The sequence below is a fragment of the Monodelphis domestica genome, chromosome 2, assembly GCF_027887165.1.
Source record: "Monodelphis domestica isolate mMonDom1 chromosome 2, mMonDom1.pri, whole genome shotgun sequence".
NCBI lineage: Eukaryota > Metazoa > Chordata > Mammalia > Didelphimorphia > Didelphidae > Monodelphis > Monodelphis domestica.
The window spans coordinates 76061936-76080602 of record NC_077228.1 but is presented as its reverse complement, the minus strand read 5'-3'; the positions used below and the strand labels follow the sequence as shown (position 1 = coordinate 76080602).

Sequence of the window (18667 nt, the reverse complement as noted above, 5' to 3'; positions counted from 1 at the left end):
TGTTCAAGTGGAAAAAGATAGACAAAAAATCACTGAAGAGAAAAATTTCTTTAAAAGCAGAATTGTCTGTACAAAGAGGTACAAAAATTCACTGAGGAAAAGAACTCTTTACAGAGTAGAATTGGCCAAATGGAAAAGGTGGCACAAAAGTTCACTCAAGAACATCATGTCTTAAAAATTAGAATTGGGCAATTGGTAGTAAATGACTCCATGAGACATCAATAAACAGTTAGATAAAGTCAAGAGAATGAAAAAATAGAAGAAAATATGAAATATCTCATGGGAAAAACAATTGCCCTGGAAAATAAATCCAGGAGAGAGAATTTAAGAATTATTGGACAAATCGAAAGCCATGATTATTAAAAAAGAGAGGTGAGGCAACATCTTTCAAGAAATTGTCAAGGAAAACTGACCTGATATTCTAAAACCAGACAATTCTTGTAACATCAAAGAACTTTGTTATCATTCGGACAGTTAGGATTGTACAAGATAGATGGCAAGGGAGTGAATTGAATATAATGGGATAAAAATTTTTTTAATTAAATTAAGGCATAAGAAAGAGGAATGCATTGGGAGGGAGGGCAAGGGAAAAATAGAACGGAATAAATTATTGTACATAAAAGAGGAAAGAAAGAGCATTTACAGTGGAAAGGAAGATGAGGAAAGTGGGAAGGAAAGCATATGAATCTTACTCTCATCAGAATTGGTTCAATGAGGAAAGAACACATAATCTATTGGGTATAGAATGTTACCTTACCTATAGGAAATTAGGAAGGGAGGAGAATAAGAGAAGGGAAGGGCATGGTTAATAAAAAAAGAAGAGAGCAAATCATGGGAAATGGAGATCAAAAACTTAACAGGGGTAAATAGGATGGAAAGTAATACATAATAAACATAATGGTGCAAATTTTTTTTTAATCTCACTAATAAAGGCCTCATTTCTTAAATACATAGAAAAGTGAGTTGAATATATAAGAATATAAGTCATTTCCCAGTGATAAATGGTCAAAGGCAAACAGGCAGTTTTATTATGAAGATAAAAAAATTGAGACATAAGAAGGTTATATCATTTTACCAATGCCTCATAGGTATTGGTGATGGGGCCATATCTAGCAACTATATCCTAAATATACAGATCCTATTTGATCAATGGTCTTTCTAAAATTTTTCTCCTCTTGTGACAACAGTATCTTAGACATGTTGCAGCCAATTATATTGCTGTTTGTCTCATAGTGGGGTATATAGGTCTTTTGGAACCAGCACCTCTGTTATGAGGGTTTCTGATCCCTTTTCAGAGCAACTCATCCATCTTTGGTGTCCACCTCTCACCCAACTCTCAGTTACAAAAATTCAACCTGATGTCAATATTCTGTATTAGCAATATCCTAAATATGCAGAAGGTGGCAATGTTTCCTCATAGAAAAGAATAAGGTTACCCATCACTTGAGATTGGCATTCCTCAATTTCCAAAAGTAAAGGCTAATTTAAGTAAGAATTGGTTAGAAGATGACAAGGAAATTACAAAGTATATGAACAGGGGCAATAGAATTCTGTTATTTATATTCTCTAGACCTCAGTTCCTTCATCTCTGTAAGGAAGGGTTAGACCAGATGACCTCTCATAGCCCTTCTAACTATTCATTTTGCATCTCTTTAGAGGCAGCTAGATGGTACAGTACAGCTTCAGACAATTACTAGCTGTGTGGCCCTGGGCAAATCACTTAACCACTGCCTACCTCAATTTGCTCAGTTGTAAAATAGGGCTAAATTCCCCAGGTTCTTTTGAGAGTAAAATGAGATGGTACGTATAAATCACTTCACACAGTGCCTGGCACAAAGTAAATGCTTAATAAATGTTTGTTCCTATGCATACTGTGACAGAGGGTTTGCACTGAAGGAAGAGTGACAGGCTGAAGGGTTGCCGGATTTGTTCACCTCCATGGGAGAAGAGTTCCAGGAGAAGCCAGAAGATTCTGACTGGGATTTCAGTTAGATCTCTCTCAGCCTTGAGAAGCCTAGGAGGGAGGTCTGGCCAAGCCTTTCTCCTGGGGATATACTCACCTTTTTCCTCTACTGGTGACAGGATATCTTTCCCCCCACCAATTTCCAATTGAAGTGACAGCTGAAGAAGACATTTGAACCTCTGTCAAACTTACCTCACAGCTCCTGGTGCCCTGGGTCTGAACAGAGGTCAGGGGGCCAAAGACCAGGACCAGTCAACCTCACTCTTTCTCAGGGGGCCCAGATTGCCAAGGCCTGAGTTCCCCAAACATGAGGAGGGAGGGAAAAGGGGTAGTTAGAGAAGGGACACCTTCCCCCGCTTTCCCCACAATTCCCTTCCTGCTGGCCATTTCTTTGTGTTACCCTACCTAATTTAGTTTATAATAAAGTTGTTGTCCTTTCCCAAAGTGACTCAAGTGTGAGTGGGACAGCTTGAGGGGGGAGAGTAATCTCCCTAAGAAGAAACCTTTAGGCTCTAGTAGTGGAGGAAGTCAAGAGCCAGTTTGTGAGCACAGCCATACCTGAGAAGGGAAGGCTGAAACTACTCACTCCCTCTCCCTCTCTCTGAGCCAACTTTAAACATTAGCTGCCTCTCCTGGATCCTGCTTTCAGGGGGAAGATATCCATTCCTCCTCTATCCCTTTTACTAACTAATTCCTCCATTACAATACCCTTTTGATTCAGTAATACCACTACAAGGTCTGTATCCCAAAGTGATCATAAAAAGGAGAAAGAACCAACTTGTACAAAAATATTTATAGTCGCTTCTCTTTGTAGTGGCAAAGAATTGGAAAGTGAGAGGATGTCCATCAATTAGAGAATGGCTGAAGAGATTGTGGTACCTGTTGGTGGTGTAGTTCTATTGTGCCCTAAGAAATGATAAGCAGGATGATTTTAGAAAAAGCTGGAAAGATCTGTGGGAACTGACGCAGAGTGAAATAAGCAGAACTGGGAGAACACTGTACACAGTAACAGCAATATTGTGGAATGATCAAGTGTGGAAGACTTAGTTACTCTCAGCAATGCACTGATCTGGGACAATCCTGAAAAGCTTATGACAGGGAATGCTTTTCACCTCCAGAGAAAGAACTGTTGGAATTGTCTTTCACATCAGTGTATTTATGGTTTTATTTTGGGATTTGGGTTATGTAGGAGTGTGCTCTTACAACAATGACCAATATGGAAGTGTGTTTTACATGACAAAAATAAAATTAAAAAATAAAAATAAATGTTTATTTCCTTCCTTTGGGCCTTCCTTTAGACCATATACTCTGGCAATCCAGAAGTCTAGAAGTTCCTGTAGGTGGCATAGACCTGAAGTCAGGAAGATCTGAGTTCAAATCCAGATTCAGATACTTCTTAGTTCTGTGATTCTGGGCAATCTCTCTAACCTCTCCAAAACAGAAATTTAGGAGACAAAGACAAAGCAAATCCAACTGTCTCCAAGGTGTAGGACACCCAGAATCCAAAAAAGTTTCCAAAAAATCATGAATTAGCACATATCTTAAGCTCATTTAGCACCCCTCCTATCACCACCACCATACCAACAGCCAGGCTACACTAATTGACACAAGCACCCAAAACTTGGCTTGCAGCAAAACCCCAACCTCAGACTTTGGTTTCCCCCCACTTTCTTTCCAGTGCTATGTTGATTCTGACTCCAGGCTTTGGAAGTTTCCTTAGGGACTTGTCAAACAGTCAGCACATGCTTACTGACTAGCTGTCAGAGGGGGCTTTCTTGCTTCACACCTATTTTATTGGGAAAGGTTCTGGTATATCTCCATTGCATCTGACACTTGCTTTTGGTTTTAGAAAGATGCTATTTATATTATAAAAGTATCTCTCTCTGCCTTTACTTTGTAGGGTGCTTTGGCATAAAAGAGTCCTTTGTACCAGGCTTTTTCTGTATCTCTTGAGATGATCATGTGGCTTTTGGATGTTTGGGTTTTTAATCTGATTAACTATGTCGATTATTTTCCTAATGTTGAACCATCCTTGAACTCCTGATATAAATCCCACTTAGTCACAACAAATGATTTCGTGGATAAATTGCTATAGTCTGGCAGAACTTTGTTTAAAATTTTTGAGTCAATATACATTAATAATATTAACCTTTAATTTTTTTCTCTGTGTTTTATCTTACCCTGGTTTAGGCATTATAACTATATTTGTCTCATAAAAAGGATTCTGATAAAATCCTTTCTTTCTCAATTTTTGAAAATAATTTATTAAGTATGGGGACTAAGTCTGGTAGCATTCCCCTGTGAATCCATCAGGACCAGGGATATTTTCTTTGGTAGTTTCCTTTACACCTAGATCTATTTCCTTTTCTGAGATTGGGTTATTTAAGATCTCCATCTGGTCTTCTAATACTTGGAATATTTTATATTTTTGAGAACCTTCCTTTATTTCTTTTGTGTTCTTAGTTTTGTTCACATATAAAGGTGAATAATGTGTTCTGTGTGTTTTTTTTAATTTCTTCTGATTTAGGGGTGATTTCACTTTGCTCCTCACAACAACCCTGGAAGGTAGGTGTTCTTGTTATTCCCATTTTATGGATAAGGGAACTGAAGCAGACAAAGGTTAAGTGCCTTGCTTAGGGTTGCATAGCCAGTACCATAAGTATTGAAGGGCAGATTTAAGTTTCAATCTTCCTATGTCACTTGGCTACCAGTAAATAGAGTGGAAGTAGACAGTAAGTGCTTTCTAACCCAACTTTTCACTCCTCTCCTTTCTCCTTCCTTCTTCCCTCTTCCACAGGGGGTGGGGATAGAAGTAGATAATTAGCACCTGCTATCAATCTCTAAGTCAGTGGAGAAGAAAGCAGCAAGGTCTTGATGCTGAAGAAGTCAAGTCCTGTCAAGTCCTTTTCCTGGACCAAAGGTGCTTAAGCCCCAAACTACCATTTTTCTTTCTACCACTTTTAATTGTGAAATACTTTCTTCTCTCCTTCTCTCTCTCTTCTTTTCTCCCTCTTTCCCCATTCCCACTTACAAAAAAGAAAAAAACACTGAAGGTTTAACTCCCTCCCCACCTTCTCTCTTTATGCCTGTAGCCTAAAGGTTCTTTGTACACACACACCTCTATTTCTTTAAGCTATTTCTTGTTCCAGATTTGTGTTATATAAAACTATGACTGATCACTTTAGGTGGTGCAGTGGATACAGCATCAGGCTTGAAGTCAGAGACTCTTCTTCGTGAGTTCAAATCCAGCCTCAGACATTTACTAGCTGTGTGACTCTGGGCAAGTCACATAACCTCTGTCTGCCTCAGTTTCCTTCTCTATAAAATGAACTGGAGAAGAAAATGGCAAACCACTCCAGTACCTTTGCCAAGAAAATCCCAAATGAGGTCAAGAAGAGTCAGATATGACTGAACAACAGTATTAAGTAGCATTAAGTAGTAGATGGCCATGTGAGAAAAGGTTAGCTTGTAGAGGTATTGCTCTCCAGCCTTTGAAATCCTGGGGGTGGACTCCAGTATGTAGCTACTCTTCCCAGACCACAGCTTCCTCCACCAATAGGATGATCTAGAAGGCATGATCTTCCTTGGGTCCAAGTTTCTGTTCCATCCCACTCATTCCTGAGGCTAGAAGTTTCACTTAAACACCTGCCAATCTAAGCCACCTGAAGCTGATTTACTCCACATCCTAGGAGTGTCACAGGGGTAATCTATGTGTGTTATTTTAGGAACTTGTGAGAGTTCTTATATAATTTATAATAAATGTAATGGTTATATATCCTGAATAAATTTATATTTGATATATTAAAAAGTCAAAACTGTAAGAAAAAAATAATAGCTTTCTATGCCATTCTCTGACAGTCAGACTTGGAAGGTTCATCCTCTCTTTTTTTCCTGTACCATAAATACTTCTTCACCATCTCCTTCCATTGTAATCTTTCTGTGTGCATTTAACTAATAGACATGATAATGTGGTCACAGTTTTACATGACACAAATCTGGAACTAGAAAGAGCTTAAAGAAATAGAGATATGTGTGCATAAAGAATCTTCAGACTATAGGCATAAAGAGAGGAGGTAGGAAGGGGGATAATCTAAGAATTATTCAACTACCTGAAAGTCATGATGATAAAGACCCTAGATATCATCTTTCATGAAATTATCAAGGAAAACTCCCTTGATATTCCAGAATCAGAGGGTAAAATAGAAATTGAAAGAATCTACCAATCATCTCCTAAAACACATTTGCAGAATGAAAATTTCCAGAATATTATGGCCAAATTCCAAAGGTAAACGTTTGTTGTTCTTTTCTCAAAGGAGTGATGGTAGAGAGCAATAATGGTCAATTCCAATGCCATGCATCCCTTTTAAGGGATCTTTTTAAGAGTTTGTTAAGGAAGAATAGCCCCTGGGGGAAAGCTTTAGTCAGGTCCCCATTCCCATTATTAGACTCTCTTCCAAGAAGCCAAGGAAACATTTCTGATTCCTCAGCTGATGTTGCACAGAAAGTAACTCTGCTCCCATATTCTGCCCACCGCTCTATCCTGGTCCACAGTGAAATGTTCCCTTTTCAGCCATATCCCAATTAAAAGGCTCCTGACTCCCAGAGGCTTTGTTAGTTCTAAACTTTTTGGGGCACAATGAGTGACATATGTCTAAAATCAAGAAGATTAGAGTTCAAATCCAGACTCAGATATTTATTAGCTGTGTGGCCCCTGGGCAAGTCTGTTTGTCTCAGTTTACCCATCTGTAAAATGGAGATAATAATAACATCTATCTCCCAGAATTGTTTTGAAAATCAAATGAGATAGTAATTGTAAAGCACTTGGCACTTTCCTAGTTAATATAAGCACTATATAAATAACAACTATTATTTTTTCCCTACTTAATTTCATATGTAAGTTCTGACAGGCACTAACAAGCTAGAAAAGACTTGTGTATCTATCATGTTTGTGCAAATAAATATGGTATATTACAAAGCAGTCTCTTTTAACTCAAATTTATTCTTGTTGGGTTTTTTTAGAAAGCAGCTCCAGTGGGGCCAGAGTCAATATGACAGAGAAAAGACCTGATCTCTCCTAAATCCCCCTTCACACAACTTTAAAACAATGCCACAGAACAAATTTTAGAGCAGCAGAATTCACAAAAAGACAGGATAAGACAATTTTCCATCCCAAGACAACTTAGAAGGTCACCAGGAAAGGTCTGTCACACCTAGGTGGGAGTGATATGCAACCCAGTGAGCCAGGGCAGGCTCCACCTCAGCAAGCCAGCACAGACCTTTTGGGTGGCTGAATCAGTAGCAACAACTTCTGAAGTTCTCAACCTATATATGGGAAGAGAGTTAGAAAACTGGACAGAAGGTGATTTCAGAGGGTTCTTTTGCTGGCACTGAGTGTAGAATTCTGTTGTGTTGCCCACAGCCAGATCCAGGTAGCAGGTCTAGGTCACAGACCCAGGGCAAAGAGGAGCACCAACACCAATGTGCTTATGGCCCCAGTGAATCTAGAATTCTGGTCACAGTTCTAAAGTAGAAAAGAGTTTTTGTGGTTGCTCACAGATCTGAAAAATAGATCCAGGAGAGATAATCTAAGAGTTATTAGACTATCTAAAAGCCATGATCAGAAAGATCATAGATATCATCTTTCATGAAATTATCAAGGAAAATTGCCTTGATATTCTAGAAGCAGAGGGTAAAATAGAAATTGAAAGAATCTACCAATCACCTCCCGAAATACATCCCAAAATAAAAATTCCCAGGAATATTATGGCCAAATTCTAGAGCTCCCCGGTGAAGGAGAAAATACCACAAAAAGCCAAAAAGAATTAATTCAGGGGCAGCTAGGCAGCTTAGTGGATAGAGAGCCAGGTCTTGGGACAGGAGGTCCTGAATTCAAATATGGCCTCAAACACTTCCTAACTGTGTGACCCTGGGCAAGTCGCTTAATCCCTATTGCCTATCCCTTACCAGTCTTCTGCCTTGGAACTGATAGTATAGATTCTAAAACAAAAGAAAAGGGTTATGAAAAAAAAAGAAAGAAAAGAAATAATTCAAATGTTGTGGAGTGACAGCCAAGATAACATAAGGTTTAGTAGCTTCTACATTAAAATATCAAAGGGCCTAAAATATGATATTCCAAAGGGCAAAGGAGCCAGGATTACAATCAAGAATCATCTACCCAGCAAAACTGAGTATAATCCTTCAGAGGAAAAAAACAGATATTCAAGAAACAGAGAACTTTCAAACATTCCTGATGAAAATACCAGAGCTGAATAGAAACTTTGACTCTAAGATGCAAGACTCAGGAGAAGCATAAAAAAGTAAATAGGAAAGAGAAATCATAATAATATTAATAATAATAAGGTTAAAATTTCTACAAGGGAAGATGATATTTGTAATTCCTTTGAATTTTATCATTATTAGGGCAGTCAAAAGAAGCATAGATAGACAGAGGACATGGGAAAAAATAAAATTAAAGAGGAGTGTACTGGAAGAATGAGGAAGAAAGAAGTAGAATGGGGTAAATTATTTCACATGAAAAAGATATGAAAATACTTTTACAGTAGAGGGGAAAATGGAGGAGGTGGGGAGTGCTTGAATCTTACTTTAATTGGAATTGGCTCAAAGAGGGAATAACATAGACATTCAGTTGAATATAGAAATCTATCTTACCCTACAGAAAAGTAGAAAGAGAAAGGGATAAGAGAAGAAAGGAGGGGATAGAAGGGAAAGAAAATTGAGACAGGTGGACAACAGCAAAACTTGAACTTTGAGGTTGAACAGGGTGAAAGGAGAGAGAGAATAGAATAATCAGGAGGCAAAATAGGATAAGGGTGATATACAGCAATCATAACTGGAAAAAATTCACAAGTTTCTCTAATAAAGGCCTCATTTCTCAAAGAAGTAGAGAAAATAATCAAATGTTTAAGAATACAAATAATTTCTCAACTGATAAATGGTCAAAGGATATGAACAGGCAGTTTTCATATGAAATAACCAAAGCTATCTATATTGATGTGAAAAACACTTTAAATCATTATTGATCATAGAAATGCAAATTAAAACAACTCTGAGGTATGTGAATTTCAAAACTACTCACCCTATTCAGACCATTCTTTAGAAGATGGGATTTAGCTATTTCCTGATCAATAACAATAGAGATACTTGGAATAACAGAATCAGGTCTTGGAAACTACAATCTCCACCCTACTCAGGGTAACAAGATTAGGAAGGGCTGCAGCAAAACTAAAGATTTAATTATTTGAGAATATGGCCTTCAACAGATATGTGCAAAAAGGACAGACCTCTGGGCGGTCCTAGGTCAAGCTAGAGCCACCATTGGCACATGTATGATGTAGGAAGTGAGGTAGGGAACAGCCTCTGGAGTTCGTGGGACTTCCTGTGAGGATGGGAGAGTCAGTTGGAGGCTGGTGCTTGGAGTTGGAGGAGCCCACGGACTGTTTTCTCCATTTTGGTCACGTGAGTGATAGGGACTGATCTCTTTCCTTGCCTTGGCTATCCAGGGCCTTGGGCCCACTTTGGCTTAGCCTGAGCAGAGTGGGTATTTAAGCCCTCTTTCCTTCTTTCCCCCTTTCCCTCTCTCTCTCTCTCTCTCTCTCTCTCTCTCTCTCTCTCTCTCTCTCCCTCTAACACTTTCTTCCTCCTATTTGTAATTAAAAAACACCATAAAAAAAAGTTGGCAGCTGACTTGAGTGTTTCATTTAGGAATTACATAGCTGAATTCCTTGGTGACCTTAAATTAATATATATCAGTCTTTTAAAAGAATTTCAATATCACAGGTACCACCTCACATCTATCAGATTAGCTGCTATGACAGAAAAGGAAAATGACAAATACTGGGAGGGATGTGGGAAAATTAAGACATTAAGGCACTGTTGGAGGAGTTGTGAACTGATTCCTCCAACACTGCCTTAAAGTCTATATCCTAAAAAGATTTTTTACAAAGAAAAGGCTCTCTATGTACAAAAATATTTATAGCAGCTCATCAATTAGAGAATGGCTGAACAAGTTGTAGTATATGATTATAATGGAATACTGTTGTGCTATAAGAAATGAAGGGCAGGATATTTCAGAAAATCCTGTGAAGACGTACATACATGATGCATAGTGAAGTGAACAGAACCGGGAAAACATTGTATACAGTAACAGCAATATTTTATGATGAAAACCTGTGAATGAATTAGCTATTCTCAGCAATACAACAATCCAAGATAATCTCAAAGGGCTCATGATGAAAAATGCCATCAACCTCAACAGAGAGAACTAATAGATTGTGAATCCAGAACAAAGGATACTCCGTTTCACTTTATTTATTTTTGTTTAAGTTTTGACCATGAAACAACTAATAAGGGAAAAAGTTATACATGATTGCACATGTAAAATCCACATCAGATTGCTTATCATATAAAGTAAGGGAAAAGTTAGGAAGAGAATTTAAGACTCAATTTTTTAAATGTTAAAAATAGTTTTTATATGTAATTTGGGGAGAAAGTAAAATATTATCCAAAAACAAAACAAAACAATACAGTTGTGGTGATATACTGGCATGTTCTACTTGAATTTTTCAAAGCACTAAGACTTTTTAAAATTTTAACCATTTCCATTAAAATTTTTTTCTAAGGTGCATTGCATGTTTTGTTAAATTTTAAAAACAACAAAAATAATGGAATTTAACTACTTCTTATTAACTCAGAAACATCAGTATAAAAATCAATGATTGTTGTGTGATTGATACAATTATGTCCTCAGGGTTTAATAAGATCTATAGGGCTGTCAGTACTTACAGACTGTCAATTTTTGTTTTAGTTTTTATGTCTGATTACCTCTGGAAGGACTCTTTCCCCATCCCTTCCACACTCCCTCTACCATCATTGTAATATTTCTAAACCACTTGGATAAAGAAACTAGACAAACCAAATTTGTTTAGAAGACTGCATTGGCTCAAAACTGATTTTCATATGCAAATGATTCTTAAATGGTCTTTTGTGATGTTTCTATGTCATTCTACATAATGATATAATTTTTATCATATAATTACCATTTTCTGCTCCATTCACTCTTGCTTCATATTCTCTGCACAGTCTTTTGCCATTCCTACTAATCTCTTCCATGAGGCCCTGTTCTGCGGGAGTCTCCCCATCTATATTTCTATGACGATGTATTATTGCCTTCCCCAGCTCTGTCCAACTTGTCTGTAGGCGAAAAGCAATCTTGAGGGTCTCTACCTTTTCAACAAGTTTATCTCCACCAAAACTGTCAGCATCATCAGACAACATCTAAAATAGAAAAGAAAACAATATCCCACTAATAGGAGATTCCCAAGGCCCAGATTAGGAAGTATAACATGAAGCTGACAGCTGCTAGAGAAATTTATGAAATGACACCGAGTCCATTGTGAATACCTGATTTCTAAGTTATGTTGGGTCTTCTGTTCCTTTATGGCAATCCAGATAGCCCAGCTATCACACTTGCCATCCTATTTGTTCCAAACCTTCTTCTCAAACCTTCAGCTCTACGCCCTGCCCATCTCTGAGCAATTTTACTTGCCTGTTTTGTTGAGAAAACAAAGTATAATTCCTTTGCTGTCCCTTCCTCCCCACTTTGAAATCTCTGTCTTCAAAGGTAAGATGGCTCTTCCCCTTGTCCAAATTAACCTTTTTCTCTCATGCCCTTGTTCCCATCTCCTTTTACCTCTTCTTAGATCTTGCTTTGTGAGGTTACTAGTTCATAGAATCATTAATTGGTAGATTGAAGGGATCTTAGAGGGCAATTAATTCATTTCCAGATGAGGAAGGTGATATCTGAGGTTAATTTTTTTAAACCATTATCTTCTTAGATTTGATATTCCATATCAGTTCCAGGGCAGAAGATTGATAAAAGCTAGACAACTGGGGATAAGTGACTTGCCCAGTTCACACAGCTAGGAAGTGTCTAAGGTCCAAAGAAGTTCATTAACTAATCAAGGGTTATCTCAAGATGGTAAGGATTTGAGGCAGGATTCAATTCAGGTCTTCCTGAACCTACAGCCATCTTTCTATTAACTAAGCCATGCTCCTTCTTCCCATCAGTCAACCAGTCCTTTTCTTTCTCTCATTGTAAGATAACAGAAAGACCTGGAAAAAACTTCAGAAACCACCTACTCCATCTAATAACTTTCTTTCCACATATTCTATAAGTGGCCACCCAACTTTTGCATAAAGACCTCTAATGAAGAGGTATTGCAAGGCCTTCCATTCCATTTTTGGATAAATCTAAATTACTTGGAGGAAGTTTTTTCTTTCTTTCTTCAAGCCTTAATCTGACTCCCCACAACTTCCATTCCTAGCTCCTACTTGGGTTTTATGGGTCTATGCAGAACAAATCTAGGTCCTCTTCCACATGATAACTCTTCAAATATCTGAAGATAGCATTCATATCTTGCTTCTCTACCCCCTCTTACACCAAAATAACTTCTTTTCTCCAGGCTAAATTATTCAAAGTTGTTTCAAGCCATTTTCTTATGACAAAAGCCATTTTCTTATGAGTTCTCTAATCTTTTCATCAACTAGCTCACCTTCTCTTAGATAAATTTGCTTGGAATCCTGGATTCCAAGCAAATATATTTTTACTAGCATTCATTAGGTGTAATCTATTCCTATATTTTAAACCATGTTAAAAAACAAACAAACAAACAAAAAAACAAGATCTTTTTTTAATTCCCCACCTCCAATTAGCCACAGTGAAGAAAACACCACTTGAACCTCCAATATCTTCAATTTTCCTCTAGGATTTCAGAATTCTTAGCAATGTTTTTTCTAGGTTCTTTGGGGTGACATAATTTTTCCTGGCATAAATTAACAGAAGTAGTTTTTCTTTCTTCAAGAAATGTTTATGGGGCAGCTAGACAGCTCAGTAGATTGAGATCCAAGCCTAGAAATGGGAGTCCTAGATTCAAATCTGGCTTCATACACTTTCCTACCCGCCCCTGCATGGGCAAGTCACTTAACCCCTAATGCCTAGCCCTCGCTGCCATTCTGTCTTTGAACCAATACACAGTATTGATTCTAAGACGGAAGGTAAAGGTTAAAAAAAAAAAAGAAATGTTTGCCAACAATTACTTGGATCCAAATATTTGCTGTACCTTTTTTCCTTCCTTCTGTACTATTCTTCCATTGTCCTTCTGCAAATTCTTCCCTATCCTTTTACTTTGATAAGAGTAGTCATGTTAATGCCCAAAGGAAAGCAAGGGAAAGAATGTTCAACTCTGAGTAGAGCTGAGTAAAGAAAGCCCCTAGAATAATTAGCATGGACCATGACTGGTGGGCTCCTAACATAGGAGTTGAAAAAAAAAGTAATCATTCTAAATCAAACACTACAACAGCAGGAATGAAGTGAGTAGTAAAACTCAAGATAAATCAAAGAAATTTAAAAAACTGATTTAAACTAAGCCTTACAGTTTCTGTTGGCTGGCTGGCGGCAGATGTTGAGTAGAATGACAAAAGAATTGAAATAGATTCTGTAGCTATGGATTAAAAGCCAGATGCTCTCCGTTTTGGAGAAAAAGGTGAATATTATTTCCAATTTAATGAGTAGCAACAACACAGCATACAGAGAGTTGTGTTAATGGAAGACAAAAAGATGGTATCACCAGAGAACAAAAGAATGCCAGTAGAGACACCAATAAATGAAGCCACTGTAAAGAAGTAACAAGTAGCAATACAGCAGTAGAGAAGATAGCCCAACAGAGGATGCTAGTGGTTTGAACTTCAGTGGAGAAAGAATCAAGTGTAGAGAGACATGGGAGACAGAAGAGAATTCTAAGCAGAGATGTAGCCATAGGAGCAGGAGTTGCCTGGGATAGATATGTTCCCTCTTTCATTGATAGTATGTAAATCTATAGGTATAATACAGTGTAAAGTTGAATAGATTAACTGTAGAGCACTTGGGTGTCAGGAAGACCCAAGTTAAAATCTGAACTCAGATACATACTAGTTGTGTGTCCAGGTGATGGTCACTTAAAGTCACTTTTCCTCATCATAAAATGAACTGGAGAAGGAAATGGCAAACCACTCCATTATCTTTACTAGAAAATTCCAAGAAGAGTCATGAAGAGTCAGACATGATCTGCAATGATTGAATAAGAACAAGTTTGTATGATTACTTATCCATGTGCAAAATGTGAGCTCCTTAAGGGTAGAATGGTTCCATTTTTATAATTCTATGTCCATATTCTATGGATCATATCAAAGATACTTCACATATTTCTGTTTAAATGAAATGGTTCTTATGAGAATTTATTTACCACTTCAAAGGTGAAAAGAATCTCAGATATCATCTAGTTCAACCCCATTATTTTGTTGATGAGCTAAGGGAAGCCCAGAAAAATTAAGTTACTTGCCCAAAGTTACATACCACTGTGGTGGGATACAATCGGCAGAGACTCATCTTAAACACAGGTTGTCTGATTCCAAATTCAGAATTCTTTTCAAGACAATCGAGTAAAATTTTAAGAAAATTCTCCCAAGTGACCTTGGAAAGTTAATATTTCAGATACAACTACTGAGGCTTTATATAAACTTGTCCAAGGCTTACCAGAAGGAAAAAGTTTCAGATTCATTAAATTATAACCACTTGATAGAGAGAGTTATAAGGAGTCACTGCAAGTACATGTAGCGTTCAATACCTGAAAACATATTTGGTCAAAATGGGTATATAATTTAAACGTAAAGAGTGATATTAGAAGTAAATTAAGGGAACATAGACTAGTTTACCTGCCAGGTCTATAGAGAAGGGAAGAATTTATGGTCAAATAAGATATAAAGAACATTGCAAGATGTAAAATGAATAATTTTGATTATATTAAATTAAAAAGGAGTTGTAGAAACAAAACCAATGCAACCAAAATTAGAAGGGAAACAACTAGAAAAATTTTTTATAATAAATTTCTCTAAAAAAAAGGTCTCATTTTTCAAATACATAATGAATTAAGTCAAATTTATAAGAATAAAAGTAATTCATTAATTGACAAATGGTCAAAAGATATGAATAGGTAGTTTTCAGATGAATAAATCAAAGATACTAATAATCATATGAAAAGATGTTCTAAATCACTCTTGATTAGAGAAATGCAAATTAATACAACTCTGAGGTACCACCTCACATCTATCAGATTGGCCAATATGATAATAAAGAAAAATTATAAATGCTGGAGGAAATGTGGCAAAATTGAGACACTAATGCATTGTCAGTGAAATTGTGAACATTATGATCCAATCATTCTTGTGGGCAATTTGGAATTTTGCCCAAAGGACTCTAAAAGAATACATCTAGTAATACTACTACTGGGTCTGTATCCCAAAGAGATTTTTAAAGATGGGAAAGGACCTGTGTACAAAAATATTTATAGCTTCTCTTTGTGGTGGCAAAGATTTGGAAACTAAAGGGATGTCCCTCAATTGGGGAATGACTGAACAAATTGTGGTATATGATGGTGATGTAATACTATTGTGGAATAAGGAATAATGAATAGGATGATTTCAGAAAGAGCTGGAAAGACCCATATGAACTGATACAGAGTAAAATAAGCAGAACCAGGAAAATATTGTACACAGTAACAATGATATATGGAACAATCAAATGTAGTAGACTTAGCTACTAACAGCGATACAATGATCCAGAATAATTCTGAAGGACAAGAAAAAGAATGCTATCCACCTCCAGAGAAAAAAATGTTGGAGTAGGAATGCAGATGAAAGCATATGATTTATCACTTGTTTATTATTTGGGTATATGTTTTGGGGTTGTAGTTTTATAAAATTATTCACTTACAAAAATGAATAATGTAGAACTATGTTTTTGATTGTCAGCTCTGGGAGGGGGGAGGGAAGAAAGAAGGAAGATAATTTAGTTCATATAACTTCAGAAAACTTATGTGAAAATTTGTTATTAAAAAATGTTTTTTAAACAAAATTTTTTTTAAAAAAACTATTGTTTGTATGTTTACCTCAAAAGTAAAGATGGTCTTTTGCCTTCCTTTGAATTTCCAGGGCTTATCATAGTGCTAGGAATAAAGTAAGTGCTTAATAAATGTTCATTCACTTGATTAGTTTTTCCCCTAGACCTGATGAAAAGATCCATGGATAGCATTTAATTCTAGTCACCTGAATTTTGAAGAATAACCTTATTATTATTATAAAGTCTTACTTGGTTACATTTCTTGAGCTCTGCACACATTGACTTCTTGGCAGACATCTTGATGGGAGATATATTACTCTGTACACTGGAAGAATAGAAGGAGGGAAAAAAGGAGATTAGAAACATAGATGTAAAAAAAGAGAATAGATCATGTCTCTATATAATAGATATAATGATAAGAATAGATTATTTGTCCTTTAGCTTTGTTTAGGGTCTAGATATTTACAAACTCAGACTCTTGTAGCTCTGGAACCAAAACTATTTAAATTATCTTAGATAGTTCTCACTAAGGGGGAGAACACGGAGCTATTAATAATTCAAGTCACAGAGTCATGAGACATGAGGTACTAGTGTGAATTTCAGATTTGCTCCACTCTGCTTAGTCTAGCAATCAGGAATGTATACACCCCTACATAAGGATTAAGTGTTGAGAAGGATGGCCTATGACAGACATGTGCTAGCAAATGACAAATCCAAAGCAACTGATAGACCCCCTAGGCTGTCCGAAGTCAAGCTTAAGCTACCATTGGTACATGTGAGACGCAGGAAGTGATGTAAAAAAAAGTCTATATATTCTTATCATTTCCTCTTGCTGGTCTCTCTTTCCGGAGATGTGGCTTGTGGCAGCATTTTGGCGTCTTGGCATGGATCAGGTGAGGCGTCTTCCGTGAACTCTCTCCGAGTTTAGGCTGATTCCTTTTTTTTTTTCCTTTACCTTTCCTAAAATGCTATCCTCCTAGGAGGCCCCTTATCTCGGAGGAGGCCTCGTGGCTGGAAGGTCTCTGAATTCCTCTTGGCTCAGGCTAGGCCAGAGAAATTTTATACCCTTTTCCCTCTCGCTTCTTCTTAATTCCTTCCCTCTATGTTAATTAAACCACCATAAAATTCCCAAACTGACTTGAGTATTTTTATTGGGATTGAATTAAATCCCTGGAGACCATAGTATAATATATTAGTAAAAAAAAACCCAAACCCTAAATTTACCCTTTACACTGAACAGAGAAAATTATGCCATTCAGGCTTCAAATTTAGAACAATATTAGAATAAGATATGTTGACCAAAGCTGTAACAGTAGTTGTCACGGGCAAAGTCTACCCTTGCTCGAGACTCCAGGGTATCCCAACTGGTGGTGAATGATCAGTCAACAAAAATACCAAACGGAAGACATCTTAATCATAACAGCCATGGGATTGCTTTGCATCTATTAGCTGCTCCACTTTCCCGATGTCTGATCTTTATTTTTATACCCCTTCTCTTGGCACACAGATATACAAAATCAAAGAGATAATTGGAAAAGTGATACATCAGCTTTTAACAAATCACTTGATTAACATTCTAGATTCTTGTATTGTGATTACAGACAGAATAAAGGTTGCACACAAGATAAATTATTTTGTCACAGGTGGCTTAATTTTCTCATTACCCTGTGAGAAGTTTTGAGCTTATAAACAATCAAGGAAAATTACATATTGCTTTTAATAAAATGGAATAATTAATCAGCAGTTCTTAGAAGACAATTCAACAAGCATATCATGGAAGCTGAGGGGTCTGGGAACACAATTCAAATTTAGACTGGTAGCTTCTAGGGAGTTATTGATTTGTATGATGAAGTCACTGAGGCATACTTAAGCTTGATGTACTTGTACTTATCGCTTGGGCCTCTATGATTGATTTGTGTGTTGACTTCATGAGAATAGGCTTCTGTATGTGGGAAAGTTTTTGGCTTGGCCTGTAGCTGCAGTTTTGCTGGGAATTATGTACATGAGTAAAAGTTAACCCATGATGGTCTTTTTGGGGTTGGGTTTAAGGGTCTAATCTTTTGGTGATGTTTTGGAGAATTAGGGTACAGGTGTTTTGCTCTTGCATTATTTCTTTTGAGACTAGGGGGAATAATAATCATGTCAATTCATAGGTAAGGGGCATTGATGAAAGAAATCATGTAAAAGGGGGTTGGGTGGGCAATCACATCTCGCCAAGGACCACTCTGTGGTCTCCCCAACTACCACGCATGACTCTGTCAAGGCATCGTGGTCTGATGGCTCCCAGCAAGTAGTGAACCAAATATCTCCAACTTCTTTTTCTGTTGGAGAAGCTGCTTCCAATTTCCCCAGCAGCCTTGTGACTATACTTTGTGGAAATGTAAAAGTGAGGGTTAAGTCTCTGAAAATAAAGGAGCCTTGTGCTGGTGATAAATCCACTTAGTGAAGGAGGGAAGGATTTCCCATTACTAGTGGTGCTCCAACATGGAACCACCATGCTGAAAATATACTTAAACAATATTTCAATATCTACTCATGAAACCCTTAATGGTTATGGAATCCTCCCTTCTTTTAGCAACGTTTGCCTAGTTAAGTACTACTAAGCAAAAACTCACTCAAATACTATCTACTACAGGTGAAACCCCCCAAAAAGCAATATCTCCCCCCATAATCCTTTGCAAAGGTAAAAGGGAAAAGGAATGAGGAACATTGAAAATATTCTCATATTTTTAATGTACTAATATGATTTGTTG

At 37.1% G+C, this 18667-nt stretch overlaps 1 protein-coding gene across 3 annotated transcripts in view; it reads right to left on the bottom strand.

Annotated features, from left to right (window-relative positions):
- Window positions 1-18667, bottom strand: part of AXDND1 (axonemal dynein light chain domain containing 1) — a 169121-nt gene that overhangs the window by 64483 nt on the left and 85971 nt on the right. For all 3 annotated transcript variants that reach the window (XM_007480883.3, XM_007480885.3, XM_056815593.1), the window contains 2 exons: window positions 16164-16239; window positions 11020-11257 (listed from right to left, as the gene is read on the bottom strand). In XM_007480883.3, the coding sequence (XP_007480945.2) occupies window positions 11020-11257; window positions 16164-16239 (314 nt within the window). The remainder of the gene's footprint in view (window positions 1-11019; window positions 11258-16163; window positions 16240-18667) is intronic.